At 38.5% G+C, this 14,855-nt stretch overlaps 2 protein-coding genes across 2 annotated transcripts in view; one reads left to right on the forward strand and one right to left on the reverse strand.

The window, feature by feature from the left end:
* Nucleotides 1-446: 446 nt before the first annotated feature.
* LOC138003255 (ADP-ribosylation factor 6) lies at nucleotides 447-10,209 on the reverse strand. The gene is made up of 5 exons (XM_068849212.1): nucleotides 10,011-10,209; nucleotides 8,371-8,471; nucleotides 6,856-6,959; nucleotides 5,761-5,959; nucleotides 447-3,291 (listed from the first exon to the last, which is right to left on the reverse strand). The coding sequence occupies exons 2-5, from the start codon at nucleotides 8,450-8,452 to the stop codon at nucleotides 3,134-3,136; spliced, it is 543 nt and encodes a 180-aa protein (XP_068705313.1). The 5' UTR covers nucleotides 8,453-8,471; nucleotides 10,011-10,209; the 3' UTR covers nucleotides 447-3,133.
* A 55-nt stretch (nucleotides 10,210-10,264) lies between these two features.
* LOC138003244 (m7GpppX diphosphatase-like) overlaps nucleotides 10,265-14,855 on the forward strand; it is a 5,269-nt gene continuing 678 nt past the window's right edge. Inside the window, exons 1-4 of the mRNA XM_068849207.1 lie at nucleotides 10,265-10,493; nucleotides 12,213-12,523; nucleotides 12,992-13,216; nucleotides 14,428-14,855. The exon at nucleotides 14,428-14,855 is cut by the window's right edge and continues 678 nt beyond it. Coding sequence (XP_068705308.1) covers nucleotides 10,304-10,493; nucleotides 12,213-12,523; nucleotides 12,992-13,216; nucleotides 14,428-14,700 — 999 coding nt within the window. The 5' untranslated portion in view covers nucleotides 10,265-10,303 and the 3' untranslated portion in view covers nucleotides 14,701-14,855. The remainder of the gene's footprint in view (nucleotides 10,494-12,212; nucleotides 12,524-12,991; nucleotides 13,217-14,427) is intronic.

A 14,855-nucleotide genomic window follows, 5' to 3' on the forward strand; every position in this document is an offset into this window, starting at 1 on the left:
TACACATGGGGTACAGACAATTCATTGCTGGGGTGGGGGGGGGGGGGGTAACCTTGCAATGGACTAGCATCCCACCCAAGGGGAGAAAACATACTCTTAGTCACCAGCATAAGCTTGACCAGCTCCTTGGGGTCATGTGGGTTGAACAGACTTCACCTTAGTGAAGCAGCCTGCTCCCGTCTGACCTTGTAGCTCAGTCGGTGGGGCGGCGGAGATCAAACCCGAAGGTCGTGGGTTCAATTCCCACCCTGGTCAGAGTTTTTCTCTGTCCTTGTGTGGGCCCATTTCCATCAGTAGGGCTAACGCTCACATGGTTCATATGGGATATAAATCTAGCACTTCACCTTACACTCTATTCAGTTAACTCTGTTTCACCTTAGTTTGCCTTTTTCCAAAAATTGGGAAACTTGTCGTGGTTATGGCAAAAACTAATATGTCCACAAAGCTAAAGTGAAACAATAAAAATTTAATGACTTTTATTACATAGTTAGTTACAGTTTACTTCCCTGACCAATAATTACAACCAGCAAATAGTTTTTAAAATTTCCAATGATGGTTAATGAAGAGACGAATAAATAAAATATCATATTCAACAAAACTAAAACCATGTTTAGACATATTTCATTCCCACAGAAAACTAAAAAAAATCTCTCACTCCTACAGTGGAAGCCATATTGACTGTAGTTTACTAGGTTAATGGTTTTCAAACCAGTCTGATTCTAACATTCTTTGCTCTACACTACGAATTATGAATTTTTTAAATCTAAGATAAAGGAAATTTAAAAATCAATATGGTTTGGAAGACACTTCAAACAAAGTAAAGTTAACTGTCCCAATATGAAGGTGCCACTTATTATCTTTTTATAGAACAATGGCATTGCAAACTAAAAATTAATGTTTTCCTCACTAGTACTAGCACAAGCAACATGTGGAGATGTACCAACTTAAATACCATTAATGGTACCATTATTAGTGTCTAGTGTCCTAACAAATGGTGTTATTTAAGATCAAGAGGAAACCCAGTTTGCATGTGGTGGTTTAGCCTCCCACCCAGACATCCATTCCACGAATGGTGGAGGGACATGTGACAAAAGCCCTACAATGTTTGCATGGAAAGTTAATGCTGTCAGCTTATGCTTACGCCATGCCCATGCTTTAAGCACTAGCCTCAAAGTGCTGAACGCCTTTATGTGTAAGTACATTTAGGTGCAAGTTAGTTATACATTCAGTATAATTATTATATCCAATCCATAGAAGTTCTAATCTTGTTCTAAAAATTCTGCCATATAAACATGCAAGGGTACTCTAATGAACATTAACAAGAAATATTCTGGCTTTAACCCTTTCACTCCCAAGAGTGCCACTTGTAGATTTTACTCCGTCTAACGCCAGACGATTCTACTCTGTCGTCAATGGGGAACCCCACGGGGGTGAAAGGGTTAACAACAGCTAGATTCACTCAAAAACTATGTCCCCATTAATTAACACTTTCACTCCCAAGAGTGCCACTTATAGATTTTACTCTGTTTAACGCCAGACGATTTTACTCTGTCGTCAATGGGGAACCCCACGGGGGTGAAAGGGTTAACAACAGCTAGATTCACTCAAAAACTATGTCCCCATTAATTAACCCTTTCACTCCCAAGAGTGCCACTTATAGATTTTACTCTGTTTAACGCCAGACGATTTTACTCTGTCGTCAATGGGGAACCCCACGGGGGTGAAAGGGTTAACAAAAGCTAGATTCACTCAAAAGCTATGTCCCCATTAATTAACCCTTTCACTCCCAAGAGTGCCACTTATTGGTTTTACTCTGTCTAACGCCAGACGATTTTTCTCTGTCGTCAATGGGGAACCCCACGGGGGTGAAAGGGTTAAATAAGAGTGAGAGTGTTTGGATGAAAAAAGCAAAAATACCATTTTTCAGAGTAAATATCCTTATTAATTTTATGGCAACCACTGTGTAGTGGCAACTTTGCTTGCACAATAACTAAAGTGCAAGACTAAACTCATCATGAGTTCAAAATAAATGCACAAGATCCCACAGTTAATTATAATAGACGGCCAAAACGTAAGGCATCACAGTGTACATTTAAGTTTGCATCCTAAATAACGGGTAAATATAAGAATTCCGTGTTATATTCAGTGAACTACCTGGTGAATATAATATTTTGCAGGTGCGGCTGATAAGCCAAGCAAGCACTTTTGCCTTTTTATCATGTTCTAGCACATAGTTTTGCACTTTCTTGATATTCACCGCTGAAAATTTCACTAAAACAATTATTCGCCTCAGGCAAAGCGAATATTGGGGAATATTTACCTCGACTACATCTCAGTAAATATTCACCAATATTCACTTCGCCTTCGGCTAACAATTATTGTTAAATATTCCAAAAGAGCAGCAGAACATTAAGCCTAGCCTTCTTCTCATCCCTTTCACTCCCAAGAGTGATTGATAACCATTTTCTTCTCACAAGCTCAATAAATTGTTGAGCTCAGACTGGTGAGGAGAATACACAAATTCATCATCTACAGTTTTTCGTCTAGACATACATAAAAAGCAATGTATGGCAGTCAGTACGGAGAATTAACATTCAGATCTTGGAAGTGAAAGGTAGGGTGACTGATTGAAGGAAAAGTGCATGACAAAGAGGCTCATAATTATAAACTTAAGATCATCCTCTAAAGACATCAACATGCGCAGAGGAGAAGTCAAAGTCTTGACGAACTCACATCTAGAGATCCCTTGCTCCACAATTTAACAAGACTTAATTAAAAAAGGGAGCCATTGATAATGTCAGACAAACATGTCTTACCATGGCCTTTAAAGCTACATGTAGCCAGTCAGTAGGAGTGAATTGCCTTGGTGGTTACACCTTGTGGCAAAGGTTCATGCAGTTCTACTAAGATGAACTGTAGTTCACCATCAATCAAATTAACACACACTGATTGGTTATAATTTTTTTTGCCACCAGTGTGACACCGCAAATTCACTGCACTCAAAGTTTTGCCGTGAGTTCAAATATGTGGTAAAATAACACTACATAATTAATTATCTATAATAAAATTACTGTTATTGATATTAACTGTCCTTCAAGGCATCTTGGCTGAATGCACTTTGGCTTGAGGTAAATTATCTGTGAACACCATCATTTCGGTGATTAGAGCTAAGCCATTGCAATCCTTGATAGAGACCATCCCCTGTTGTCGCACATGATGGCTGCACGTACCAGTTTCTCTCACGGATTCTTGTAAGTCCTAGTTTTTCCTGAACTTCATGAGGCTTCATTGCTGCAATCACAAAGGTTTCAGCTTCAAAACCATGAACAGTGACATGACTCAAGTTTTTAAGTGCAAGGAATTCTAATTTTACAACCCTAGGAATTGTTGGGTTAAAGTGCTACTATGTATTGGTAATCACATGATTTCGAGTGGAATTTGGAATAAATAGGCATGAGTAAATTTTTTCAGAAGCAAAAAATTGCCTGGGCGAGTGCAATTTGTAGTGCTTATTTCTTTCAAATTGCACAAGAAAAATCATGTCTTTACTGATAAAATTATATAACATACATGAAAAAATTCGAGATGGTTAAGCAGAAGTAACACAAACGTATCACACAATCATGGAAAAATTGTGCCAGGAATTGTGCCATCCAGGGCTTGCATTTGATTGGCTATCAAAGCAACAATTTAACCTTTATTGCACTTTTTTACTTTCTGCACACTGTTTGGGATAATTGACAAGCTCCCAGGCAATCAAAGCACTGTAATTTTTTCTTGCATAATTATTATTAAGTAATAAAACCACTCGCTAACCAAAAGTTCTTACCTTAAAAATTACGAAAATGACAGATAACTTAAGTTGAAATGGTTTCATTTGCTGGTCTAGTGCCAATATCAAATCAAAATCACACGGGAAAAGGATGGATGATAAAGTGTGTGCAGGTAGCTGATTGATGTCACATGCAGCACAGGAGTCTTGGAGGGGTTAGTATTTAACCAATTGACTCCTCGGAGCGAGACTTAATATTTTTTACTCTGCCTATCGATCAGATGATTTTACTTATCAATGGATGGGGATGGCTCAGGAGTCATTGGATTAACCCTTTGATGTCTAAACCGGCCAGACTTAGTATTTTACCCTGTCTAATGCCAGACGATTTTACTCATCAATGGGTTAGTCACTCACTGGCAAACTACGTCTCATTAATTTAATTAATTAATTAACCCTTTGACCCCTAAACCGACCTAAATCGGCCAGGCTTAGTATTTTACTCTGTCTAACGCCAGACGATTAATTTTTACTCGTCAATGGGTTAATCACTCACTGGCAAACTATGTCCCATTTACCCTTTGATGTCAAAACCGAGCTAAACCGGACAGACTTGGTATTTTACTCTATCTAATGCCAGACCATTTTACTCATCAATGGGGAACCCCCAAGAGACAACAGGTTAATGGGGACAGTGAGTGATTAACCCATTGACTCCCCGGGGTTCCCCATTGACAAGTAAAATCGTCTGGCGTTAGACAGAGTAAAATAGTCTGGACGTCAAAGGGTATCCCATTAAAGAGACTGTGTTGCTACATTCGTGGGGAGTGAAATGTGAGCATTTGGTTTGGTTTCATTGAATGAGTTGGCAAAGGTATTAAAATTAATCACCAAAAAAATGATATAGGGTGCAGCTCTTTACAACTTCTAATTTCATTGGATCTAGATGCAGCTCTATGGTTTTTAGGGCTAGGGTCCATCATTGATTGGTTGTTTGTTTTGGTCAAAGCCAATCCCAAAAGCCATTGTAATAGCTGCTTACTGACCCTAAACAATAATTGGGAGCTGACATTTTGAGTGTCTTCCCTTCATCAGAGTGAATATGAAGGACCACCACCGAGCTCTGATGAAGGGCTAACACTTGAAACGTCAGCTCACAAGTCTTTCTTGCAGTGGTTAATTTACATTATTATCACTTTGTCGGACATTATGGTGCATTTTGCAAGCTTAAGAGGAGAATTTGGCAGGCTAAAATGGAATTATTGAGCCCACTGAAATAAACCATTGAAAAGTATGAAATTGTGCAATTGTACAATTAATTTCAACACTTACACGTAAGCTTTATGGAACTTTCCTTTCATCTCTTACAATTTTTGAAAACTCAAATAGCAAGATTTTCTAACTTCTAGCCAGCTTCGCTTTATGGTGTATTTTCATTGACGGAAAATAAAAGCCATTCAACTTGTAAACACTTGCGTGATTGTTCAGACTGTTAAGTTGTCTTTTACAAAAGTTTTGACTTTCTCAATGCCCTCCAAATAACAGAAATACAGTTTATGTTATATTTTGGGCACAAATATGTTTTAAGCTCTTCTCAGAGCTCATTTTAACCCTCACCTAATGGCTTGTGGTAAAATGAGTCTGAGTTGGGCCCAAAACATATTTATGCTGGGGAATATTTTATTCTATTCTTTTATCGACTCATAAATTTGATAAAACCAAATTTACTGGAGTTTGGGGTTTCGAAGTTACTTTTCAATATACCTGAAATGAAACCAGTTGATACTTGAACATGAAATATGCAAAAGTTGGGCATAATAATAGTCGTGAGTCCTTGATTAAATTCAATAATCTGCTTTATAATTATTTAAAAACTAGACAAAATTCACTGTTCTGAGCAAGAAGCTCAGTACAAAGAGATACTTCACAAGTTGCCCATCAGCAAAGAACTAACAAATGGCGCATAAACTAAGGAAAAAAACTATTACCATCTGGTAAATCTTGTTTGTTTGCAAATATTAAGATGATGGCTTCCTTCATGAGCCGGTCATTTATGATTTTATGGAGTTCCTGCCTTGCTTCATCAATTCGGTCACGATCGGCACAATCCACGACAAAGATCAAGCCTTGAGTGCCTGCATAGTAGTGTCGCCACAGTGGACGGATTTTATCTTGTCCTCCAACATCCTGAAAAAAATTAATTTTAGGCATTCATTAATTTGTAAAATAATTATAAATTCATTATAATAATACAAAGTTTATGATACAAGTGGCAGTGTGGCTTTGCATTAACAATGCGACGTGAAACTGAGTGTGTATATTAGACATACAATACTCAGTGTTCACACCCAACCATTAACTTTGTAGTACCAAGAATCTACAATAAAAATTTCATCATGATAGACATGTATTAATACATATACATGTAGCTCGAATAAAAATAACATTCATAGAGTTACATGTAGATGATAATTCACTTAGTTAACAATAGGAGCACTTATCTGCGCCGTGATTTCCCATTTGTGCACTGTAGGGCATAAATGGGTGTTTGTAGTTGTGTAGCAGAGCATTCTTAGTGGCTAGTTCCCCTTCCCTTCTCTCCCCTCCCTTTTTCCACCTTATGGACCGTATCAGTGTGACAGGTGCCCATCACTGCATGGGGGCTCGTGCCTGCATTACCAGGATTTCCCAGCCACGGAAGCAGTCTCCATCTAGAAGCTGGCTGCCAATATAGTGGAAGTTCCTGGATGTCTCAGGCACCCAACCTCCACTAGCAATGGATTGTTAATATTAATTATTGTTGTAGATGTAAATGGTTTGAACCTCTGAGTCATATTATCAACATATTATCAAATCAACAGTTGACCAATAGCATCACAACTTTGTTGGCCACCACATCAACGACCAGAATGTTTATATGTACTGCTGCTAAACAAATCATTTCACTCTGAAGATGACTTCCGCTTTGGTTGTCATCCCAAACAGTCCTTCTCAGGACTACACTCACCTGGATGATTGTACTTTACTTAATATTATTATTACTTAAAAACATACAAAAATTACCGTATACTGTTGTTACCTACCCAAACATTAAATTTGACATTTTTGTATGAAACAGTCTCCACATTGAAACCAACTGTTGGTATAGTTGTGACGGATTGCCCAAGTTTCAGTTTGTATAATACAGCTGCCTTGAATCAAGGGGTTCAACATGATGTTGTAGACACAACAAAGCATCATAATTTTTGTTTGTATTGCTCCAGGTTTCATCAAAAACAAAAGAAATTAACCAATAATTTATACAGTAGAATACTAATGAATGACATACTGGTAACAAAGGACTCCAAGGAATCTAGCATTGCACCTTATCGCTCTTATTTCCTTTGACTAGATGACATAGACCGAATGCATAAATGGCGGCCAAAAAAATATACTTTCGTTTATGCGCTAATTAGACTCACTAGCCTCGCTCTCAAGCAACCTTTCTTTTGTATTTTGTCCATGCAAACAACGCTAGTGAGGCTAGCTGATTAGCACATAAACAAAAGAATATTTTTTTTGGCCGCCATTTATGCATTCGGTCTATGAAGGCACAACATCTTTATATGAGCATGTGTTGGATGCTGACGGGAGCCAGAACCAATGCCATAACCAACAAGCATGAGTGGAATGATTGTTAATCATTAAATTTTAAAATTAATTCTGAACATTAAGATCATTGTAACCTTTGCTTCCCACCCTTTTTTTTAGTTTGGTAACACTTTGTGTGATCATACCAACTATGAGCTGATAAACAAAGAGTTCCTTCCTTGTGATACAATCAGAATACTAGAAATCTGAGATCAGATGTTGAAAAATTAACAACCATTATTCATTATCAAAGTTAATACTATTGTTTTAGTCTCCACTCCTGCAAATTTCTTCCGGGCTGGAGAGCAGGGATTTTCTCTTTCTTCCTACTTAACAAGTAATTGACAGCAAGCACTGTAGCACAGTTACTGCTTTCTGCATCTAAGCCTCAAATTACCCACCTATATAGCATTTTGAATTGGTAATATTTAGCCCTGTTATTTGCTTTGGGAAATAAAAAATCCACTTTGAGAAAATGGTATTTTTAGTTCAACAAACAAATTTAACAAAAAAGATGTGTGCTCATGCTTTCAGTCTTTCCTCCAATCTCATCCCCAGAGTTCGCTTTTCTTTTGGTCAGCACCAAGAACACGGACTCTGGCCACTTGTTGACGTAGCATGGCTGTGTAGCTGAGTGGAGCCACAGAAAGAGCACAAAAAATTCCAATTTATGCGCAGTCGTAGTGAAGGTCCATTTTTGTAACTGTTAACAACCACTGTTGTTTCAAATTTCTGAGCAGGCTTGGATGGGCCAGAAGTCCATGATTTGCAGACTTCCTGCCTTGGAAGTGGCCAGAGTCTGTGTTCTTGGCACTGACCAAAAGAAAAGTGGACTCTGGGGACGAGATTGTCTTTCGTCCATTGAAGCATTCTTCCTGCATGGCATCACAGTCACCTCTGTTTAACCACATGACCTTCAATAAATAAGTCAAATAGAATTACATGGTATTGTTTTCATCAAAGGATACTGGTTTTTCCAGCAGCATCCAGTCCCAACATCAAAATTCTCATTTCCTTGTTGCCAAATATTTTTGATAATAACTTTCCCATGATGGGAATTCGGCAAAGCCTGAAAACATAAAATCCAAAAAGTAGTTAGAAATAATGGAATTATAAAAAGCCAAAATAAACTGTGAATTGCATTAAAATCGATTAATGCATGTACAGCTGTAGGAAGCTTTAACCCTTGTATCCTGGAACAAGCCCTCATCCAGTGTTTGAGTAAAATCTCTAAGGCCCAGTTCAAACATCAAGGTTTTCATGAGCCGAACGTAATTTCTATCTGGGTTCACTCAAATGAATTAAGTTTGATGGTTGATTCATATGTTAAACTTCATTTGCTATTAATCACCATGTGCAATGCCTTCAGTGAAGCGACTGATGTTTGAAATTTTGTTTCCCAAAAAGTTGCTACCCACTACTTTAAGCCTTAAACAGTTCTTAGAGCTTAAGCCCAATTGGTCAATTTTGAAAAGCAATGATATGGCAGACCATTGAATAAAACAATTGCACTCAAAGTTAAAGGTGCTTTGCAAAAATTAACCCTGAATTTCATCATAATGGCACTTAGACAAGCCTCACATTAATTGAAAATGTTTTGAAGTCTTCTGCAATGATGTAGATCAATAATTATTTTAAGATATTTCTTCAACCCACCATCACCCACTGACAAATAAAATTGTCTAGTGTTAGACAAAGTCAGGTCTCACAGTTCCCAGGAGTCAATGGGGTGAAAAAAGTTGAATGTTTAAAATAATTATCTTTTAGAGGAACAAGCAGACATTTGTGTGATGTCAAATTATGTATTATACTGTGACAGTCATTTTACAGAACAACAACTTTATGGACACTGACAAGCCAGAAATCAATTAATTTTGTTAGTACTGTAAAGTTAACAACCACATCAAACATTGAATTTTTATTCTAGACATCTGTAAACCTCTACATAATCACCATTACAGTTTGCAACAATCATCTTCAATTGTGTTCTGTTCAACAAGAGCAATAAATTAGGCACCATTTTACAGCTCTTGAAAATAATTGGCTCAACAATACCGGTGGGATGAGATTTTTAAGGCATTCGTCACAAAACTGTCAGCATATTGAGGATGCATTTCAAAAAAAAAGCAATAATTTTTTGAAATTTTCCAAAATCTCCTCCACAGTAACCCTCGCTTGGTCCTGGGAAGAGCCGATCAAGACTAATATTATCGACTTCGAGTTTTTATCGTGCCTGTACAATATTGTCGAAAAAAAAACGCAATGAGAGAAAGCAAATTAAACGTCCGTCGTTAAGGTTTTGAAGTCCAATTTCCGCAAGACCCTCCCAAAGTAACCGCTGTATAAAAGACCAGGCGATCTACATGAGCGAAGTCCATGCACAGCTGAGTGATCAAACTGACGCTCCTTCGCCCACTGCAAATCGTCTCGCCAGAAAATCTTTAACTAAACAGCAGTGATGATTACGCGCTTAAATATGACTGGCATCTATGTCTTTTCAACGTAATCAAACGCTAAGTATAAGAACTTAAGCTTGACCAAATATTTCCGAAGTCTTTCGTAATTATAAAAGCTAGAGGATACCGGTGAATCAGTTCAATGCTCTTACCGAGTCTCGACTTGCCAAAGTTTTGTTGCGAGGGAGGATCGTCAGATATCTTGGCAATGCCCCATACGATAATCCTGGGATATTTACTGAAATAGTTAACTCAATGCACGGCGAAATGCTTATGTTATTAGCCGCATCGAGGGCGTGCCGATAGGCCAAACAACAACATGGCCGTCGCACTCGATGATTTTCCGAGCTTCCCCTGCCTGGCTGCTAAGTCGAAACTACGATCGATAATCGATTGGAGACGCAATATCGACGACCAGTGTTCGACTTTTTAACCGGAAAACAACATGGAGGTTTCCAAACCCCAAACAGAAGAGAGTTTGAATTTTGAAACTCCTGCTTCAAAAAGGATCAAACTAGCGGATGATGAAACCTTCTCTTCAACTTTAAATAACGGTGATCTGTCATCTTTGCAAGGTTTCAAGCTGATCAGAGTCTTGAGCGAAAACGCACAAGCAAAAAACATAGCTGTGCATGGTGAGCTACAATAGTCTGTGGACCTTGCTCAGACTGATACTTACTTTTGAGGCTTACCTTAAGGTTTGGTATTTACTCTTCCTTATGTATGGAACGGAGCTTCGATCAATTAGGCTTGTGTCGGCAGTTATCCATGTGGTCTCATCGATCATCAGTAGTGGCATGGGGTCGTTCCATTTTTTATGCGAACCTCCGCACACCCCTCCCTATGGAAGGCACGACAGGCGGTAAAATAATGTACTCCTGATTCCGACAGGTCATGTTTCAATCAGACTCTCATCCCATAGGGGCAGATGTTAAAAAAACTGGACTAAACAGCCTATAAATGGCAAAATACTAATTCCAAGGGGGTATTCAAAAATAAAAATAAAATCTCAGCTTCTGACAGGTTCCGTCCAGGCCAAACCTTCAAAAAAAAGACCTCCATAGGGAAGATATCGTTGACGTCACCTATTGTCATCAATGTGCCAACCAGTGCCTCATTGGCTGTCAAAACAAAAGGTTTTTTGTTCCTGTGGTTGGCAAATTTGAATAACAAAAGCAATGTTTGTAAACAGATATCTTCCCTACAGTGAATCGTGAGGGTGCAGATAAAAATTGGAATAACCCAATCAGTGCAAACGCAGACTGAAGACATGGCCTAAATGTTCAAAGCCTTGCAAACCAAACCTGGAAGGAAAGGAAAGGAACTTCATTCAAGTGTTGATAAAACCAAATTTTTGTATACTACTTCCCCACCGACGCAGCATCACAGTTTCTTTAGAAACTACCCCTTCATTCGTAATATTATGTTTGATTGCAAACAAATTCTCAGCTGGCACGGCCATAGCCTGAGTAGCTGGTGGGATATTTTATCACAGGATTATTTTAACACTCGTGGGTACGCTGTTTTTGGCTGCAAGTGGGCTGCAACTGGCATGGGGACTAGCAGTTTTACTTGCAGCCAAAACACAATCAAATATCCTGTCAGCTATGCAGGCTAGCACGGTCATGAGTTGGATTCCCATTCAAAGCCTGGAATTTTTCAGGCCCTCTGGCAACTGTTAAGTTGCTTGTCTAACTGTGATGACCTTTCTAACTTTTTACTTTCAGCCCATCCCATAGCCTTCCCGCAGACGTCCTTTGTGGTTTGTTTGTCATTTTTTTCCATCGGGGAGAAATGACAAATGAACACCAAAGGACGTCTGCGGGGAAGCTACCCATCCCACAGTTCAAACATATAAGCATTTGAAAGGGGCGGGGATGCTCATCGTTTCGCTTAGGGGTGTAAATTTCGGCTTTTGGTCTCACTTAGAGTGTTCTGGGCACAACGTCATCATATGTAACCCATATGTAGCTGTGAAGGTCTTGTTTAGGGTTGCACATGAAGAAATATAAAAATATATATTTAATATGTTTTAAATATGGCCTCCTTTAGGGGTCAAAAAAGGCTGGACCAAGCGCAGATTGGTCTCCTTTAGGGGTTTAGTTCAAAATTTCCAACGAGCCTACCCTCCCCTTCATTTGTTTCCCCCCCACCCATATATTCTAAAAATCACTGCAGCAATTTAAAGGGTAAAAAAAACAAAAATAATACTATTAAATAGTTTTTATTGATTTGGAAAATAAAAAAGAGGTTTTTAAGGTTTGTTGATTTTTGTTTGTTTTTGGTTCATGATGTTACTGATAATTACTTATTGGACTGGTGACAATAATTATTATTATTTAATTAATTCACAGGAAATTTTGAGAATTCTGATGGTGATGCTGTTGTCATTTTGGAGAAGACACCATTCTCAGAAGATATGTTGCCACAACTGTTAACATCAGAAACAAATTTAGTGAAGGAATTTAACAACGACATTTACAGTCAATACATGTGTTATCCACATTCACGATTTAGTGCTCTGAAAGGGACAATCATTTATCCAGCGACAGCCAAACACCTTGACAAATTCTCAGAACAAAATTTACATTTTGTTTATGAAACACAAGAAGATTACGAGTCTATTACTTTGCCATTCATTGAAGAACAATCTTTTAGCTTTCAGGTCAGTAGCAGCTTTGTCAGACAGCTAATAATGTTTATGGCAAATTACAGAAACCTGATCTTTGACAAGAATATAACATTTTCAACTTCTCAAAAATTGAAACTTAATTTAATGTCAAGCAACATTCTCAAATCGTATTCTTGAAACTACCTGAATATTTGAAGGTAGTGAGTAAGTATGATTGTTTTTTCTCTATTTAATTATGTTGTCCTTTCATACTTAAACAGCTGGAGATCAAGTCAAAAACCTCTAGGTTACTTTAATCTCTAGGCTCCAATTTTTTCTTTCGTGAAAATGTTTTAAACACGTAGGCAGGTTGCTCCGCCTTGCCCCCAAATTTTTGCATGCCATTAATGCTGAATTTTATGACAACTGACCACATTTGTTTGGGAAGCCAAAGAGACAAATACCATAATAACTTACATGTAATTCCCAAAATAATGGTTGCCTTCCATATTCTTGTTGCAGTGGGTTTACAATATTTTGGAAAAGAAAGCTGAAGTGGAACGCATTGTTTTCGAAGACGAAGATCCTGTAACCGGGTTTGTTCTGTTACCAGATCTCAAATGGGATCAGAAGCAATTGGAGAATATGTATCTTGTGGCAATTTGCCATGTACATGGAATCAAGTCACTGAGAGATCTCAACAGGTCTCATCTTCCTCTGTTGAAGAATATCTTGACAAAAGGACAGGTAATGATAACCTTTTGTAGTTTTAAACTGAAACAGGGATATCACAAAGAAAAAGGCATGTGGGCACACTAAGATAAAGCTAGTGATTGTGCAAAGTGAGCCTTGAAAAGTTTTCCAAATGGAGCCTGTGTAATGTTTCTCTTCTCTGCTGTCAACAGGTTCTCCAGGCGTAGTGTTCAGGATAGTTTTCATTAATTTTCTCTTTTAGGGCCGATTTACACGATACGATTTTGTCACATGCGACAAGCTCACGACAGGCCTACGAGATGACTTACGATTGTCGCAGCGTTTTAAAACATGTTTTAAAATGCTACGACATTTTTTCTGACGTACACAGCAATTGTAAATCATGTCGTGGGCCTGTCGTAAGCCGTTGTCGCATGCGACAAAGTCGTACCGTGTAAATTGGCCCTTAGGGTGTTTTAATGTGTATGTAGTGGTGTCCAGTGCCTGCTGCAATCCCGTAACTTTTGACTATTGTCCCATTCCATCTAAAAATTAGTCCACTTCCTAAACCTCATGGCATCACTGCGTCATCCATGAGCTAGAAATGTGAAATGCTTTTGTTTATAATGGAACTGCACTTACCCATTCAAGCTAGTTCACAGGCACCCCACTTTTAATAACCCGAAAGAAACCTGATTAAGAACCCCGACTGGCGTGGTGCAACCAGTTGGCTCTCAACAAAGCGTGGTGGAGTTGAATCCGGGACAACCGGAAACAAATCCAAACAAGAGGTTAGAGCGGCATTCGAACCCGGGGCAACCACATGCGAACCCAACGTCCCAACCTCTGGACCACGTCGCCTTCATGTACAATTAAAGTTGTCATTCTGCTTGTTGTTTGAGAACATTAATCAAAGCCAACTGCTCTGGTAGCCCGTTGCCACAAATCTCAATTTAATCTTTACCTAAGTGACACGGCGCCGGCAAATTTAGTTCATTATATTGGGGTTTCGTTTTGTGTGGTTCCCTTAATCGTTCATTTTACTGAAATTGGAGTCAAGAATCTCGTTTAGTGATACCGAAGGCATTCTTAATTCGAGGTTTCACCGCACTTCAGGCATAGTTACTAACTGTGAATCAAGGGAAAGACTTGCATGGTTTCTTGAGGCCTTCCTTTAGAACTGCGTAAGTTGCATGACCTTTTGTAATTTCTGGTATTCTCCAATTTACCACAAAGTAACACAATTCTCTTATTCTCTATTCTAGGAAGTAATAAAAGAGAAGTATGGTTTTCAGTCGGATCAACTTCGAATTTATGTTCATTACCAACCATCTTATTATCATTTTCACGTACATTTCACTTATCTCAACTATGACGCTCCCGGATGTGAACTTGGCAAAGCTCATCTTTTGCAAGATGTGATTGATAACATTGAGAACATTGATCCGGATTATTACGGCAAGAAAACGTTAGCTTGTGTGTTCAAAGCAAACGATAAACTTTTCAAGAGATTCAAGTCAGCAGGAAGTGCCGGATAAAGTAAGACTGGGAAGCAATGAATATCTGTCTTCTGTGGTGTATCATGGTTGGGAGGGTAAATGCTCGGAGATATTAGCTACACCAAGCTACTCTAAAATCCGAGGGTAAAGAAAGATATATGATATGATATTTGATATGATCTGGATCGATCTTC

This window comes from Montipora foliosa, chromosome 1 (assembly GCF_036669935.1).
Source record: "Montipora foliosa isolate CH-2021 chromosome 1, ASM3666993v2, whole genome shotgun sequence".
Classification (NCBI taxonomy): Eukaryota; Metazoa; Cnidaria; class Anthozoa; order Scleractinia; family Acroporidae; genus Montipora; species Montipora foliosa.

What these genes read in the sequence shown, in the direction of transcription:
- LOC138003255 (XM_068849212.1), bottom strand. Translation starts at nt 8,452, where the DNA reads ATGGGAAAGTTATTATCAAAAATATTTGGCAACAAGGAAATGAGAATT. An exon ending in GGATGCTGCTGGAAAAACCA is followed by an intron (nt 6,960 to 8,370) that starts GTATCCTTTGAT and finishes GATTCAAGGCAG; the next exon opens with CTGTATTATACAAACTGAAA. An exon ending in ATGTCAAATTTAATGTTTGG is followed by an intron (nt 5,960 to 6,855) that starts GTAGGTAACAAC and finishes AATTTTTTTCAG; the next exon opens with GATGTTGGAGGACAAGATAA.